General features: G+C 35.2%; 2 protein-coding genes and 1 long non-coding RNA gene across 3 annotated transcripts; 2 read left to right on the top strand and 1 right to left on the bottom strand.

Moving 5' to 3' along the window:
* The first annotated feature begins 536 nt into the window (after positions 1-536).
* Positions 537-6,347, top strand: LOC116173877 (akirin). Its single transcript, XM_031491602.1, has 4 exons — positions 537-992; positions 4,668-4,828; positions 4,875-5,031; positions 5,244-6,347. Exons 1-4 carry the CDS (start codon positions 782-784, stop codon positions 5,252-5,254), a joined length of 540 nt encoding a protein of 179 aa, XP_031347462.1. The 5' UTR covers positions 537-781; the 3' UTR covers positions 5,255-6,347.
* Positions 6,348-8,375: 2,028 nt separating this feature from the next.
* On the top strand, positions 8,376-10,616 carry LOC116173758. The gene is made up of 3 exons (XR_004145983.1): positions 8,376-8,495; positions 10,029-10,129; positions 10,178-10,616. It is a non-coding gene; the product is annotated as an uncharacterized LOC116173758 (long non-coding RNA).
* Positions 10,617-11,005: 389 nt separating this feature from the next.
* LOC116173757 lies at positions 11,006-17,452 on the bottom strand. Its single transcript, XM_031491433.1, has 6 exons — positions 17,298-17,452; positions 17,103-17,242; positions 16,812-17,049; positions 15,815-16,147; positions 12,966-13,069; positions 11,006-12,020 (listed from the first exon to the last, which is right to left on the bottom strand). The coding sequence occupies exons 1-6, from the start codon at positions 17,347-17,349 to the stop codon at positions 11,256-11,258; spliced, it is 1,632 nt and encodes a 543-aa protein (XP_031347293.1). The 5' UTR covers positions 17,350-17,452; the 3' UTR covers positions 11,006-11,255.
* Positions 17,453-17,877: the final 425 nt, after the last annotated feature.

Raw genomic sequence — 17,877 nt, 5'->3', positions numbered from 1 at the left:
GCACTTCAAGCGACAATTTTCAACTGGACAATTTGTAGTTCTGTGTGAATCGTTGCCACATCGTAAACAGAGATGGTCACTTCCATGTTTTCTACAATAATCGATTCGAGATCTTTGGTTTGGTTTTGATAACGCCCCTTACTATTATTATTGATGTCCAAGTGTTATTTGTATTTTTAATTTCTTGGCTATCTAAAAGTGATGCTTCGATAGCTAAGGCTTTTGATGCGATTTGGCAAATTCTTGTTCTTTGGATGATTTCGGTGGCCCCCAAAAATTGTGCATGTCCTTTATACTTGCGTTACATACATAATTAAGTTCGCGTTCTAGTGTGTCTATTTTTAAATTTCGCTATTTAATTTAATTTATAATTTACGGTAAATTGCATTATGTGAAATTTCGGGATCCAGCTGTGGTGAATCATTTCGTGACTCACCCTGTAGATATATCGCTGTAGATTAGGCACAGGTACTTGACAGGCGCAAAGGTTTTCGGCGGTGGGGACAAGGAACGGTCATCTGGTTAACAGCTTAGCTATTTTGAGCGGTTTCAGTTTGCAGTACTTCTCGTCAAAATTCCAGCAGTGTACGCCATATTGGACCATCATTGCCTAATATACTGCATTATACTCTATAGTGAAGTGTTTATAAACCGTTTTATTACTGTACAAAATTACTTTCTTTCCTCAATCTGTAAATATCCGTAGAATAAGTGAAAATTTTAACACAAAACAAGTGGTGCGACGTTTAGCAACTGTTGTTACTTCCTTGTCAAATTAAATATGGCGTGTGCAACGTTGAAGAGATCTTTGGATTTCGAACCAGTTTTGGGTGCAAGACCGTCTAAACGGAGACGATGTGGTACCCCGTTTTGTACAAGCCCTTCCAGTTTCAGAGATAAAGCTGGTCCATCCACTTATAACCCCATGAACGTGTCTCCTCCCAAACCTCCGTCTGCATTTCCCGATGTAGCTACCAAAAAACTCACTCCTGGTAAGTTCTTTAATTTTTTATAATTTTGGCTGTCATAGCACACCGCTTTCTTGTTGCATTAATTTCTGATTACTCACCCTGTGCGTATGCGCGCATTTGGCTGTTTTTATAATTCCTAATCATTGTCTTATCAAATTTCCAATCCAATTTTGTATTGCTTTGTTTACATTGTGTAGGTTAAAGGATATCCCTACTTTCATCGTTAACTGCCGTAATAATAATTCTTAAGGGGTGTTGTAATTTCACATTGCGTACTTAGCTTGTGCATATTTAAGTGTGCAACAATTGAAATTAAGATAAGAATTATCTTATCATATTTTTGTTCCAGAAAGACGTTGACTATCCCACGTAAATTTAATTTGATACGTGAATAGCCATGTAATCGATAAACCAAACTTCTTATTTAAAGATAGTTAAAAAAAGGTCAAGAATTATCTCTTGCAGATGATTTCTCTTTGAATGAACTTTGAGTTACAACGAAATTGTAATTTTTTCCCTAGAAAGGTGGATAGCGCTGATGTGCTGAAACCTCATCCTCAATCACAATAAATTGCTGAATGTGAATCCAAAACCACAGTTTATTTTTACCATTCGCATGTCAGTAAGGGAGGTAAAAAATGACCCCCCCCCCTCCATTTTTTTTATGGAAATACACGTTTTGAAGCACCAGCAATCTGAATCAAATAAAATCTCGATGATGTCGGTCTGTCTGTCTGTACCCACATCTCTGGCTAAACCGATTGAAATCAAATTTGGTTCGTAGACAGGGAACAGCTGAAAAGCTTTTGGGCAGTATCGCGCATGCGCAGGTGTGCTGGTAGCTCGGCGGGTGGTATCTATGCCAGCCACAAAAAATTTTTTGTATCCTCGCGTTTATCATTGCATTGTAGTTGCCACTATAGTTACCTATAATCTTATTTTTTATATTAGATAGCGTTGGTGGTGGTCACATCTACAGGGTAGTTTTCAGATGTATTGTCCCATGGATATTATAGATTTTATATGCCTACCTTTTTTGTTTAATACTGGCGCCATTTTTTCCTGTTCCATTGAGAACATTAATCCATAAATATATTTATTAAATATGTTTTTAAATGACCGTGAATATGCAAGCCGGGGAAATTATCAGGATTTTTCGAGAAGATTGTGGATGATTCAGGATTATTTGTGTAGGTAAATTAATATTCGACCCTTTTCCTTTTATTGCCAAAAATATTCATGCCATTATAAAGACATTCATACTATTGACTAAATTTAAAATTCCTTACACAAGCATTATCCAGGGTAAAATTAAACAATGGCTTATTTATACAGGGCGTCCCAAATAAAAAAAATTGATCCCCTTAATAAATTATCTTTCATAAGCTAAAATTCTCAAACACGTCAAACTTGTATTGTGGATGAGCACAAATTTCAAACGTTAGATCTCATTCTTTAGGTAGGGTTGGGTAGGGTGATGTTAAAAAGCTTTAACACATCGTTTGGGTAAAGTGTCGGGTAAAGTATTTGATACTAAAACAGCACCAGGCATGAAAATTTTGTTTATTGAAAAAAAAAACTGCTCACCTCTTCCTTTTACTTTTTAAGTGGAGATATCCTGTATTTTTTGTTTATTTCAATCTCGATTTCAATACAAAATGACATTCTCTGTACAGGGTGTTCTAAATTGATTGTTTTCCATGTTTTTCGGAGATATTTTGAGAACTAAAAGAAATTCAGTTTGCACCTCGGTTTCCACTACTCTTGATATTCCCATAAATAACTAAGTTATAAAGCAAAAACTTTTTATTGCATTTTTGGACTTTTGCGCTGTTGCTCACATTCGCGCAAGTCATACGTCAAAATTGACATCGTCAATTTAGGCAGCTTTGAAAAGTAACCACGAGAAAGCAAACCACATCTTTTGGTGCTGAAAATATTCCTCAAAAACAAGTAATTTGGAACACCCTGTACAGAGGGGGGCCGGTGAACATTTGTTTGCAAATTCCAACTGTTATAGTAAAAAAACGTTGTAGGAGGGTAGAGACAAGTGAACTGATTTTTTTTCCAAATTATAATAAATGTTTTAGCCAAGCCCCCGAGCCCTGGGGCGTTAAAAAATTTTCCCTAGTCACATTTTGGATTTGTATAGTAGAAAATGGAGAAGCATCAGTTCACTTATGCCACACAAAAATTTGGTTAATTTATTTCAACCTTTAGCCACGCCCCTGGAGCGCTAAAATTTTTTTTGAAAGGCACAATTAGATATGCTTTAATTGCAACTCATTCAGACAAAACTCGTGGATTTGTCATAGCAAAAAATTGATAGGTATTAACTGACTTGTAGCACACACCACTATGTCTCAATAGTCAACAGATAATCGAAAATCTGTTTCCATGGTGGAACATAGTATTTCGATAATTTTGGAACGTGATGGTTAGTGTTTTAGACATGTGTAGAATCCACCATGACAATAATCATTCATTCATTGACACATTTCTGACCACCACTGCCACCTTTTTGTCGGAAATACACGTTTTGAAGCGCCAGGAATCTGAATCGAACAAAATCACGAAGTCAGTCTGTCTATCTGTACTCTTATTTCTCTTAATCAGTACATTTAATGATTGTTCTCCGACTCGAAAATGTTCCTTCGCATGAATTTTATCCCTTGGGAATACAAGACCTTGCTACAAATCAGGCTGCTAAAAAGTTTTTCCTTGTTGGAACTGCAGTTCGTCTATTCGCACACGTATAAAATTGCAGCTAACTCACAAATCAGATTTTTTTCTCAGAAGTGCCAACTTTACAGGTACTCAAATAAATTTTATTCCGAAATTTTATCAACTACTTAGTTCCAAGTTGTGGTTCTTGAAACCGAACCGCGAAATATTTGTTTCATACAACGATATTTATACGTGGTCACTCCTGAAGGTAAAACGAAAATAATTTGTATTGACGCGAAATAAACCAACCATAATAATAATAAATTAGCGTACCAAAAATGGTACTGGCTCGCATTGGTAACTTCCAAGAATTAAATTTCGCGTACCTGTAGTACGTGATCGCTCGCGAAAATTAGCTTCTCCTTACCTTTTTAACAGCGCTCTCTTTCCCCAATACGGTTCTTGTTATCACTTCTTGTAGTCAGACATACTTTTGTTCATGTTCGCTATGAAGCGATATATTTGCAAATTTTCCTTTGTTGAACATAATAAAAATTCAAAACCAAATTTTGAAATGGCAAAGCGGCCACCTTTTAACAATTTTCCCTAAAAATGTTTTCGGATTTAAGACATAGTCCCTAATTAAAAAATTTCTGTAGAACCCTGGCAATACCAGAGATTTCTGGATTGTTATACATAACAATTCCTAATGTAGCAACCGTGCACAAACAACATATTCTATATCGCTGTGCCATGAATGGTTTATTTAGTAAATTTAGTAGTTAAAAGTGGAGGAGAAGTATGATTATACTTTCCTAGTGCGCTTAATGAGAGGATTCAAGCAAAAGAGTTATATTCCACTCTGAAAGCTACTCTGCCGTGTCGAAAATGTGCTAAGTCATATTGTGTGACATGTCACATACTTTCATCAGTTTCAAATTGTCACTCTACAAACAGCTTATCTAGAATTGTCCATTTACCTTCAAATTGTTACTAACATACACTGCTATAGAATTTTTAAAATTGCAGAATACATGGCCGCTAGTATCCAAGCGGAACTTAAAAGACTGCACAGACGTAAACAATTACAGTACAGCGCATACGCCTCCGATGGCAGTAGTTCAGGTGGTGAACAAGTCGAAGGAGCACCTTCACGTCCCAAAGATAGAGCTTTGTTTACATTTAAACAGGTAGGTCTTCAAATCTGTATAATAACAATAATCAACATCGTTTTAGGTGGGTTTAATTTGTGAAAGAATGATGCGAGAACGAGAAGTAGAAATTAGAGAAGAATATGATAATGTTCTTACTGCCAAATTGTCGGAACAGTACGACGCCTTCGTTAGATTCACCTATGACCAGATACAGAAAAATTACGAAGCTGTGCCGAGTTGTAAGTAATCACTGCTTAATTTATTACACAACAGGTGTATTATTTACCAAGATGCAAAGTCAAATTCTTTAGATTGTTTTGTTTGTGAGTAATATACATACCAAGGGGTCTTTGATAAGAAAAGAACCTGCAATTTATATCAATAAATACTGGAAGGGTGATTGAGTTGTTCATGTAATTGGCTATTTACAAACCATTATCTTTTGTTTCAGATTTATCATAAACATGAAGCGTTAAATTCGACGAGTTTGATATGCCATTAGAGTTCGCATATTCAAGTGTCATTAGGTATTTCGTATACAGTAACACTTTATATTATAATATATACCCGCAGTTTAAATGTCGTATGTTAACTTACCATCTGCCTTAAATATTGCTCTAGATGACAGTGTATATAATTACATGTAACTGTTTCATTGGAATTAATTAAATTTAGTTGTGTACATACAGTTTTGTATTTTCGATAACGTATCATAATTTTATTACCACCCTAAAGCATAGGTAAGCATTACGTTTAGTGTAGTGGTTGAATGAAAGGTTTATGTGTGGAAGGACTGACTGCGAAAGTACATTGTTTTTTAATGCTTTGAGGTTGTACAAATATTTAGTGAGTGATTGTAGTGATTCATGCCATTAATTTAGTATGTGATTTATAATGTGGTGACCCAAGTACTACATCAACAGAATGAACACCTGACCATTGGTGATGATAAATCTGTAATAATTTTATTGTTCGTTTAAGATCATCGTGAATAGTAAAATCTGATAATTTTTCCGTCTGTCATCAGTTGACATCACTGTCACCATTGCATTCGTTTCTCAATTGTGATAAGATTCATTTCTGTTTCGTACATTTTTTGCATATCCTAAAACAGTTGTGGAGCTTCAAAATTCTTGACAATCATTTTTGTGCAATATTGAATGACGGCGGTAAAATTACACTCAGGTTTATGTACAACAAAGAGATCTCCACGAAGTAATCGTTGTGAATGTTTACGACGCAAATTTTAATGTGATTTTTTTAAGTCTTAGCCAGAGTGAAAGCATTTCACCCCCATTAATTTTGCTTTTTGTTGTACCTCTTAACTCCTTATAAACATTTTGTATTTATTTTAGTTATTAGCAAACACTTCTCTGCATAAGCTTTAATGATCAGATCAATCTTGCAACAAAACTGCATCCTCGAACTGCACAATAGTGTCGTTTAATGTAGTGACTGTTACATTTTCGGTGGTGAATATATAAATGTTACAATTAAGTGTAAGATTAGGTTACGGAACTATTCGCGAAATGCTTTAATATTTATAAAGCGTATAGACTGGAAGACCAACTTTAGTTAGGTTAGTGCTGTAATATAAGGAGAAATAATTTTGGGTAAATTTGTTAAATATTTTGTACTTGGTAAAATAAACAGATTACCATCGAGTGTCGATGCAGGAAGCTCATTATCGTCGAGGAAACAACATGGAGATTTAAAATATAAGTTATAGCGGAGTTGTTGAATTATTTTTGTTTTTTTTGTGCGATCTTTGTTTATTAGTATGTAAGAATAAAAACGTGTGATTGAAATATACAAATCTTGACCAGAGGCTTTATTTAATATCGATCAATTGAGTTTGCCATACCGCAATGTTTTAATTTTGAATTTACCCTTAGAAATTGTATCTTGTGTTAAAACTAAATAGTAGTGTAGTACATGCGATGCATATTTATATACACATCTGCTTAGGATTATACTTAGAGTTATGTTATGTTAATTTTACTGTCATTTCAATTGTAAATCATTGTTTTAAATATAAAAATGATCTTAATTAATTACATCTATGGATCTAATGCGTTGCATAACGATTTTATGTACCTGATCAGGTTGAATAGTGAACTACTAAAAAACATGATTTGCGAGGGCGCCACTAAATTCGGTACGGTTAGGGAGATTATGCAATTCAATGATTACGCTTAACATCTAAGTTTTATTGAGAGTTTGAAGGAGAAATGTCAGTGAAATAACTAAGGGCAAGGTCAAGATTTGAGAACAATTTGCGCAATGTAAATTTCCCTATGGCCCGTTTTAAATAACTCCACGCCTTTGCATTGCGTTATGCTAGGTGTGTACTTTCTATGGCCCATCTTTAAAAAAACACCCTGCATAATAAATAAACATATTTAAAAGGTAGACGGTATTTGGGACATTCAATTTGGTATTGTCTATATCGACCGCCCGGCCGATAGTAGGATCATTACAACTTGCTTTTAAAATCGAATTTACCTGAGAATCGATCAAAATTTTACAGTGGAATTGCCTTTCAGTTTTACGGGAGTTTGGATGGTGCCACTAAGCTTTTGACTATTTTTACAAAATCAAAAAGGTGATCCCCAACAACTTACATCACACAGCAACGTTATTTTGGCTTCGCCACCTACAATAATGATATGACCATTCTGGATGTGAATAATTTCAAATCTGATAGGTTTTTTTGATTATAAACAGAGTGCAACCGTTTTGTTTTGAATTTTGGTGGTTTTTTTTTGGAATTTTTACAGATGCCTAATTTGTTTGTTTAAATTTATCGCTTTTGTAATTGATTAATTTAGATAATGTTAACAATTCATCTGGTCAACGCAATAAGAGCTTTTGCTATTGTGTTGCGTAAGGTGAAAGTTAATTAATTTCAAGACAAGTACATGTTTACCGCCGATAAGAAAACGCGAAGACGCGGTTTTTCTGGTGCGAGTGGGTTGTTTGACGTCATTATTTCGAAGCTGGCGCTAGCGTTAATTAAGTTTGGTTTTGATTGGCTGATGTTTACCAAATAATGCAGCTTTTTAAAGTGGTGGAGAGGAGATCCTTTAAATACAAGAACAACGAAAAACGAGCCTTTTTTGGAGATAGTGCGAGAGTGCACATTTTTGTTTGGATGTGGATCCTTGTGGTAACATCCCTATGGACTATGGTTAGGTAACAAAACTGTATGGGAAAGAAATACGACACGCTCTGTGTATACAACAACCATGAAGGCTTCAACTTTAAACGTTCTGCCATTGATTATATAATATAATCAATCAGCTGTTTGCATTTTTTGCCGTGTATGATCAGTGGTGTACCTTCATGAAGAAAAGATATACATAAATGTATTCCGTATCGTTCATTTTATTGTAGAAGTGCACAATGTCTACTTGTGTAAATATGTTTGTACCTATTTACGACCACGGTTGCTGCCTTAATGTGACGCCTGACCTTAACAAGTGTATTTACATGTAGGAATAACCATTTTATTCTTTCTTGTACTAACCATTAATATTTGAATTTAATGTCACAATTTGTTACTATTTATATTATGCACATTTTTACATTTCTCGGCTGCATATGTTGCTCCTTCATCCCGTGTGGACTGCAGTTCTTGTGTCTTAGCATTTACGAGAAGGGGGGTCCTCTAATTTGACGTTTATCTGCCTGTTTCCGTGGAGTAAGTATGTCATACAGATCGATTCAACTCTTATTTAACATGAATACTTACTATTGGCATTCTTACATGTACCTACCTTTCGGGTTAAATTAATTGAAGTCGATGCGGGAGTGGCCCCTTGCTTTTGTACATGCAATTTACCGTTTCACAAAATGGATTGTAGGTACATTTGTTTAATTTGTTTTTCTACTGGATTGATTGATAATGTTTTCCACTTGTATTTATGTTTCGTTCGTGTTGATTTAACTGGATTTGATTTGATTGATCGCGATTTCCACTTGTATTTATGTATTATTAAGTCACAAGATTTATTTATTTTTTTAGTCAGTTCGAGTTATCAAGATCTAGTGTAATAGAGGAAATTTTCAATTTGTCAGCGAGGTTTTGTTTCTTATTTGTGTCAGAAAATCGCATTTAACGACCAGTTTTTTTATTTAAAATTTAAAAACTAACTAATTAAGACTTCCTTAAGTAATTCATTTTCTATGGATCGCGTGCATGCGTGGTATGTGTAAATCTGGCTCTGAAAGCTTATTTTGTTCAGCTTATGCGTTTAATTTTTTTGTCTTACTAAATAAATTTTTGTCTTTGTCAATCAAGTTACTGTGTGTTTAGTCGAACCCAAAGTGCGACCCAGATTAGAATTTTCACGATAATTTTTTTTTTGGTACCTGAATTATGTTCGGTGTTGTAGTGTACCTACTTAACTCCCAGGTTCTACGCTAACTTTACATTTACAAGAACACGGACATAAAATCAACCCCAATGGCCATTCCCACCAATAGCTAACCAGAATCGCACGCTTTGTATTTTGAATGCAAACTAGTTTTTTAGAATCATGACATCGGTCTGGCCTCAAATTCAATTGAAAATAAATCAGCGTGTGCTATTCCTATCATAAATTGATTGTACAATAGTTATTTGTACAACTAGTTTTGAAAGTGATACTTTTTTTCATGAATTTGCAGTTTAATCAAGCCAATTCATGGAAAAAAGACACTTTCAACACGTGTTGTACACGAAAATTTTTTGCATAGTGATCCATAATAACCCACAATTGAATAATTTGATTGACATTCGCGATTTACTGTCACTCAAAAGTGGATGCTATTGTTCATAGACAGGACTAAACTCCATGGAAACGCATAGTAAAAATCGTGAAACCACTTTCCATACGATTTTTCGTTTAAAAAAGTCCGATAATTTCATCACTATGTAAAAAATACTTTATTCGCCTAGATACTAAAGTATCTACACCATTACATTTAAATTTACATTTAAAATGGCCTTAACAACGGCAGGTTTTTACAAATTCACATTTAATTTGCAAGTTGGCGAAATAAGTAAGTACATAATTGCATAAAAAGTGCCATTCTTGATTTGCAGTATACAACGCAAATTTTAATCAAGAAAAATGTGTTCCCATATTATTTTTGTTTCTCTGGGAATATGTTGAGCAGTGTATGTATTTCCAAGTTTATTTATTGCTAAAAGGTATAATTAAAAAATAATTTGAAATTTATTCCTGTGTAGAAATGGTTTATAAGCTGCGCATTAAAACTTAAGTCACTTGTAAGTTGAAGATGAAGCTACTATTAATGTGCGTTTTCTTCATTGCGGTGCACGCAAAAAAAGTAAGCATATAGTTAGCTGATTACAACTACTTTAGAATATTTTCTTAGTTAACACCCGAAGTTATTAAGACATGGGAGAGTATAGTGTCGCCTCATTTTGACTATTGTGTGAAAATAACAAATGTCGACCCAGAAATACCAAGAACTATGTTTGAGCAGGAAGATTTGCCAAATGCGGAGTCCTTTGTTTGTTACATGAAGTGCATTTTTGAGAAATTGTCATTTTTAAAACCGAATAACGAACTAGATCAAGATCAGATGTTAACTACAATCTACATGCTAAATCCAAGTGAAGCAAGCAGGTGTCTTGCTGAATCTGCAACAGAAACAGATATATGCAAGAAAATACACGATATTAGCGCATGTATTGTACATCGCGTCGAAAATGATTAGTAGCACTAAGCATGGTGTCATTGTAAATATTTCTTAGTATATTTAGAATTGTTATTTAGTTATGCAAGCTGAAAAAAACAGTATCTTACTTTGATCCGTCTTGCTCTTCATCCTTCACCCCATACTAGGCATACCTTTTATCTCTTTTATCATTGTTGCTGCTTGGATTGGAAAACAAATAGGTAACATTTCGTAATTCTTTATTAAAAATTTGCATTATTAATTCTTAACCATATTGATCACAAAATCATGAGACACATTTCTAAAAGTGAAAAGGACATAATATCAAAACCTTTTTGAAGAAATTGGAATGTACGTGCATGTGCTCAATTTCAGAATAAACAAGTTCTGTGAAAATTAATATAAAATTAACGGTAATTCTAAAATTCTTTGGTAATAAAATGAGGTATGTATACAATCGCAGTGCCATTTATTAATTTATATTTAAGAAACTATGCTTTCTATCCAAAGCCTGAATATATCTACTGTTTCGTATGTTTATATTCTTTAGTATAATAGAATAAATGATAGTATAGCTACAGCATGGGTAAAACTACATTATGGCAGAAGGCCTCTTTAATTTGAAAAATGTCCCATCGTTCTGTAGCTACACGACTATCTGAAAAAGCCTTCATAAAAAACTCTAAATTTGATCATGACTAGCAATAGCACTTTTTGTCACCAAAAAAATAAACGTAATTAATTCAAGGCATATAATTGTGCCATAAAACTATTACAGCTCAAAATTTATGATATAATCTTTAAGCGAATTCGGTAAATTCAGTTTATTTAGATAAAGGCCCGGCTTTTGGCTTAAGCAGTTATGAATCTTCACTCTACATATTTGCTTCAAACTTCGAGGCCTTTTGTATAAATCTCTGATAATACAAGTTAACGGCTCTGTTCTTCTGTCAGGTACCAAACTTAACTGTTGTGTATGTAACATTTTTAAACATTCAAATAGAGGTTTATGTTTCATTACTAAATAGAACAACATAATTATCTTGGCAAACGACATTTTCGGATCCGTAATAACGTTTTCTTTTCTAGAGACTAACATGATATAGTAATATAAAATATAATTTTTACTTTTCCACAAGGATTGTGAGCGCTGCAACGGATAACTCTTTATTGCTTCCGATATATTTAAACTAAGATCTGGATTAGCTCCGTACTGGATTAAGGTAAGCGTAAGATCGTACACATAATCAATGTCTCTGCAATCGCGCACGTTTTGTATCATGTCCATGCAGGACTGCAAAATATGCTGAGTTCGATTGCTCGCGCGTACGTTCGGATCTAATCCGTACGAAAGTAATAATATTAACAAATTTTTTATAAATTCAAAATTGAGTTGTTTTTGCACATCACAGTTTAATGTTATATTTTCCGATACTGTAAAGACTAATATATGCAGTGGAGTCAAGTTCTCACGATAACTACAGTTTGGACTGGCTCCGTACTTTAAAAGTATTCGAATGCAGTTCAGGTAGCATACCTAAAATCAAAACACATTAACTAACGTTGCACAATTACACCTTTTGAAAATGTTATCTTATTTCTATTATGCCCAAATGTTTCGATTGTTGAGAGCTAAATAACCAAAGGTTCCAAAATGCTTCTTTCTTTTGTGAACTTATACAAATTTTCAAAATATCTACCGCATTGTTTTTTTTTTATTTCATGATTTATTGTTGTCTTTCATGTTCAAAGATATTTTGATACAAAACTTTCTTTCATTGCGCCGTCTTTAAATAGGAATGCGAAAATAAAAATTTTGGTACTGTTATTGCGTAGCGTCCAAATTAAGAAAAAAAATAGTTTGGTTCATTCAATTCTTGTAACTACTACAACACTCTGTATAATGTATGGCATCCTATTAAACTTTAATTTACTTATACAGTAGAACCCCGATTATCCGTGCTCAATGGGACCGGATGGCGCACGGATAATTGAAAAGCACGGATAATCCAAAGAATTTATTGTTTCTTAGAGTAGGCATACGTATGTATACTAAAAATATAAGAAAAAAATCAAACTAAGGTATGCACAATAAATTCTACAAAAAAGTTCATAACACAATGAAAAAAAACAGAATTCTAGATAAGGTCTGACACAAGTACAGTTGCAACTTACATGTAGCACGCAGTCAAATGCGCTAATGCTAAATGGCTAAATTTCGCTTAACCTGCATCGGCTGATGAAAGATAATTCTCTGAGCATGCGCGCACTCGGTATTACAGCCTGCGTTTCCCTCATGGACTAGCGAAAATTCTCGTCAAGTGATTGACGGCAATGGTATTTCAATTAAAACTTTAAAAATGTAATTTCAAAAACGCGCAAGCATGGCACGGATAATCCGCATCCCGGATAATTCGCGCACGGATAATCGGGGTTCTACTGTACTTTTATGAATATTCAATAGTTTCAGCTTGCAACTTACCTTCATGCTATGTGTAAAATGGTGCAAAGGATCCTTATTAATAAGCGGTACAAGACACACCATAATCGGAACAGAGCCATCACGTCCAACCATATTTGGTTCACCTTAAAAAAGTAAAATTAATTTGTAATGTGCATGATTTTTTGGTGATCGATTAGTCAATTGCATAATTATCAATTGTTACGTGATAATCAATTTTTTATTTATGGATGAGTTGATTAATGGCTACTAAGTGTACTCTTTAAAACGATTATTTCATGATCTCAGCACATATCAATACAAATATTGTACATAGTAACAAATGTCTATTATGAATTTGGTATTATTCTTAATGTCTTGTTAAAAAAACATAAGGGCATAATTATTACATGGCCTTGGCCATTGTCAGACATAATAGTGGTGCAGTTCACAAGACACATATGCTAACGTCACTGCAGACTATTTTGCATCTTTTTTAGTAAGCATTCTTATAAAAAAAGAATAAAATCTAGAATAAGATTGTGTTATTACACTATGTAGATTGTTACCTAATCCCCAAAGTGCTTTAAAAGTGACTGTTTAGCAAGATCAATGGATCTAAAAGGTCATAGCCTTTCAGGAGCGCCTCCTGTCCTTGGAGTCATTACAGAAGCATTTTAGTTTAGGAATCATGTTATTCAAAGCGTGACTCTATTCCACTTGGCATTATCACAGCTTTCTAGTGACTACCATGCTCCTCTCATTGCCATACCGTTCTTTTAGACGTCACCATGATTTTCATAATGCCACTCCTCTTTTTTTTGCCTCTGCCACGATTAGCGTTATTAGAGCCTTGTGGCTTATCTTATTTTCTTGACACTACCAGAAACTTCCACGCGTCACCATATTTTTTTACAGCATTCTATGTCATGAGAAAAAGCCTACCAGAGCTGTTCCAATACAATCAGGCACTTTAGGTGCGTTCTACACTGTTCTTCCTGGAGCACCCCTGTATAGGTCCACAATATTCTCTTTCCAGCTTTGAACACAGTTCCTTTCGTTGAGACCTTTAATGAGAATACCAAGACAAAATTAATTTCTACCCCCCTCCCTCCCTCCGGCCTCATACCGATCTCGGAAAGGACTCGCGCAGGCAAGTTATACTTGGCACAGACCAATTCATTTCGGTGAGACCTTTTATTAGAATAGCAATGAAGGGTAGAACGTGCGTTCATCCCCCGCCCCCCCTCCATTTTCAAAACTTTTACTTGGCACCACTAAAAGGCATATGTATGCAAATTCTGAGACCAGTTGATTGTCGCATGCAAAAGATATGCACGTTTTACATTCAAAATCAGCATCTCAAGATTTTGTTTTTATTTTTTTTATTTTACAAATTTGAAAAGATACAAAAAAAAAGAACTTTTTCGTTCCCACTATTTGAGCTCTACAAGACAGCCTTGGGGAATTTTCAATAGATTTAGTTTTGGGGAAATCGTCACCTTTATTTTTTTATACGAAGTGGCTATATGTCCGCCGACAGTACTATAATTTAAACTACCTATACCTATCTCTTACAGTTTCAGAGATCCACATGGTGGCCCTCGAATTTGAATCAGCCTGTATATTCCCACTTGCTATGTGCGGCTAATGAGCCATCGAAGGTAGAATAAGTATTGTATATGCGCACTCGTTGAAACATTCATTCAAATAGAAGATGTCGTCAACAATGAACATGACTGTTAAAAAGCATCATGTCATTTCATCAAATTTAATTTCCCTTATCATCGACTGTAACACAAAATATCGTCGTTCTTCTCGCTGCAAATCAGCGCCTTCGTCGTCTAATCAACGTACAATCTACGCTATTGCTACCGCAAAAGGTAACCCCATTTGCATCACTTATCGCCATCGCCTAAGAAGACCTACTTGGAAACAAGAAAAAGTACTAGGTGGGCCAAAAGAAATCACCCTATTGGAAGATGCTCTTATTTTTGCAAATGGCGGCCAATGTCAAATCTGTTTGGACATTTGTGAACTAGACAGGTTTAGAATACAAGTGAACAAGCCATGGAGCGATACACTCTCCAAGAACGCGGAATAATCGTATCTATTTTTTTGCGTTGTGGTGTTGGCGCAGCACGAATTCCGTCGCCGATTCCCCGGTCGTCCGGCACCGACTGCGCAAACACTGCGCCGTTTGGCCGCCAACCTTGAAGAGCATGGGACCACATGAGACGCTGCCAAAAGTGGCCGGCCCAGGAGCGAGAAACATAATCATAACACAGAATCGAAGTTTTTCATTTAGAAAAAAAATGAGAGCCAAACAACATCGGATGACTTCTTTTGGCCCACCTAGTATGTCCTTTTCGCTCATATTCTTTTCGGAACTGTTCATATTTATAGTAATAGTGCACTCCGAAACAAGATGTAGAATTAATTTACTTTATTTGTATTTTTAATCAATAAACATGTTAATCATTAGTGTTGATATTATTTCAACATCCCTCTCATACAAAAGCCAAGCATTCTGTATACAGTCCACACAAAAAATACAGAGGTTTCGCTTTACCCACAACCATACGAGTAGTGCTATGTATTTTGATCCAGTTTCAGGGAGTTGATTGAAAAAAAAATTTTACCTGTACTATTCGTATAAAAATTTTTATTATTGTTGAAAAGCATGTTTTGGTATTTAGAACTTAATTTTGTTTAGAAGTAGGCAAGAGAATAGATGCCTTTCAAAAAAAATTGTATTGAAATAAAAAACGACAAACAAAAACTATAAAAATTGAAAGACATAGTTGGTATGCGTTAGTTATTTTTTTTATTACACCAAGTTAAAAAATGGAAATATTTCCATGGGTTGGTCATACTGCATAAATACATACCTCCTTCCGCCAAAAGCATGTGCAGCAATTCATAACAGATATCCCAGTCTCGCACATGTCGCAAAACGCATGCCAAAGCAGAATTTCCCATTTGATTGATCGACTGTCTAGCGCCAGACTGTATCATATACCGCACCAAATGCAATATGTCCCACTTATTCCACTTATCATAGCCATATCGAGCCTCCTCCAACGCGTAGCGAACAATCAGTGCATGTAAAGGCGTGTTTCCTAGAGAATCTGGCGTATTAATTAGTTGTTTGCAGCCGTGTTCCAGCAGTAAGCGAATTGTAGATATTGTATCTTCGGCAGACTTATGCGCAACAAGAAAAACTGCAAACAAATTGTTATAACAGAAAAATTGACTACTGTCAATGCAACAAGTATGACAAACATGGGACTTAATAAAATAATAACCATTCATCGAACAGAATTGATATTGTAACATATATTTAATCACTTGATTTACGTACAATTAATTATTAATGAATTTATAACGGTTCTTTAATACATTAATTTATAACAGTTAACTTATCACTAACATGTAAATTTATAACACGAGCGCGAATTTCACTATTTATCACTTTGCATTGATGTTGAAGCTGAAGATGTTAGCCACAATTCAATTTTCTTATATGGCCCACAACAAAAAAGAATTCTCGAATCAGCATATCATATTTCAGTGAAAGAATGCGTCACATCGGCTTTCATCCCTTATCGCCGGTGACTAATCCTTTCGATCTGATGGCGCCTTGCTGAAGACGAACGGTAAGAAGTGGCCATTTCATTGGGTTGGGTTTGCCACCGATTCGCGACTTGTTCCTTGGATGCGATTGTTTTAGCTACAGTCAAAAGTATGAGAGAATATGGTACATCAATTCAACCGTGACCAGCATTCATTTGATGCCAAGTCCAGTCAGTCGAACGGTTATTTTTTTACTAACCCTCTAAGTCAAGTGTACATACTTTTTGTGATGACAGTAATTTGCCAACTTACCAACATGCAACAAAGTCATCTGCTGTGTACATGTACGGACGGCAGTATCCGCTCCAGCATTTATAAGTAACTCTAAGAAACGACTATCGTGCAAGACCGCATAATGGATGGGATAATACTCGTCTTTCAGTATATGAATCTCGTCCGCTCGAAGTGTGACTAGAAACTGAGTGCAACGCCAAGCGCCTCGTTCACACGCAGCATGTAAGAGAGGCTTGCGATTGCGAAACAGTCCGTTCTACAAAGCAATCAACAACAAACTAGAATTAGATGAATAATCAGGCTTAATACCCACGGATCACCACTCCGAAGCGATAACATCTCCAAAATTTCCACTTGATCTCCGTCTAGAGCGTAATATATGGCAGACTGAAGTTTTGGGGGACGATCACGATCGCGATCCATACAGTTGTCATCAGCATTAATATTAGCTGCGTTGATACTTTGGGTGAGAAACTTACAACAATTTCATCTAATTGTACTTACAATACTTTCCTCGATGTTCACAGTTATTGCTATGGGGTCCGGGCCAACACATTCTTGCCTCCACATCGATTTTGGCACCATGCTTTAACAGCAATTCCACGCACTCGCTGTACCTAAAAAGCACCAATATTAGCGCAAAAGCACGTAATTTAAGTGGCAATTAATTTATGAGTGTGCCAGAAAAGGTAGTTGCATCACCATGGAAAAGAACTAATTTTGACTTTATTGAGAATGTCAGAATAACCCCTAGAATAGCACAGGTCCTTAAAAAAATTGCTAAATATGTAATACGCAAGAGCATAAAAATTTTATTTACCGACAGCAATCCACCTGGAAAGAAAAATAAAAGCGTATTATTATTATTATTATATTAAATTCGCTTATTTGGCATAGAACGAAATGCAACTGTTGAATACCAGTTCCATGGTATACCAGTTCCTAAATTCCTCTTAATGATGATTGTAAAAGTTTATTTGCGGAACTAGAACCGGGACGCCGTCATGGATTTTGTGACGTCACAAGTCCCGCCCATTGTCTTATCTTGTTTGGTTCTTATCTTGGCTAAAGTACAATGGGTTCT

The sequence above is a fragment of the Photinus pyralis genome, unplaced genomic scaffold (assembly GCF_008802855.1).
Source record: "Photinus pyralis isolate 1611_PpyrPB1 unplaced genomic scaffold, Ppyr1.3 Ppyr1.4_LG6, whole genome shotgun sequence".
Lineage (NCBI taxonomy): Eukaryota > Metazoa > Arthropoda > Insecta > Coleoptera > Lampyridae > Photinus > Photinus pyralis.
Note: the sequence above shows the minus strand (reverse complement) of the source record. Positions and strands in the feature narration are given on the sequence as shown.

Excerpts from the sequence above, each read along its gene's own strand:
- LOC116173757 (XM_031491433.1), bottom strand. The coding sequence starts at position 17,349 with ATGTGTTGGCCCGGACCCCATAGCAATAACTGTGAACATCGAGGAAAG. Across the intron at positions 17,243-17,297 it reads TGAACATCGAGGAAAGTATT|CTAATATTAATGCTGATGAC; the intron begins GTAAGTACAATT and ends GTATCAACGCAG. Across the intron at positions 17,050-17,102 it reads TTCGGAGTGGTGATCCGTGG|AACGGACTGTTTCGCAATCG; the intron begins GTATTAAGCCTG and ends ATTGCTTTGTAG.
- LOC116173877 (XM_031491602.1), top strand. The coding sequence starts at position 782 with ATGGCGTGTGCAACGTTGAAGAGATCTTTGGATTTCGAACCAGTTTTG. Across the intron at positions 993-4,667 it reads TACCAAAAAACTCACTCCTG|AATACATGGCCGCTAGTATC; the intron begins GTAAGTTCTTTA and ends TTAAAATTGCAG. Across the intron at positions 4,829-4,874 it reads CTTTGTTTACATTTAAACAG|GTGGGTTTAATTTGTGAAAG; the intron begins GTAGGTCTTCAA and ends ACATCGTTTTAG.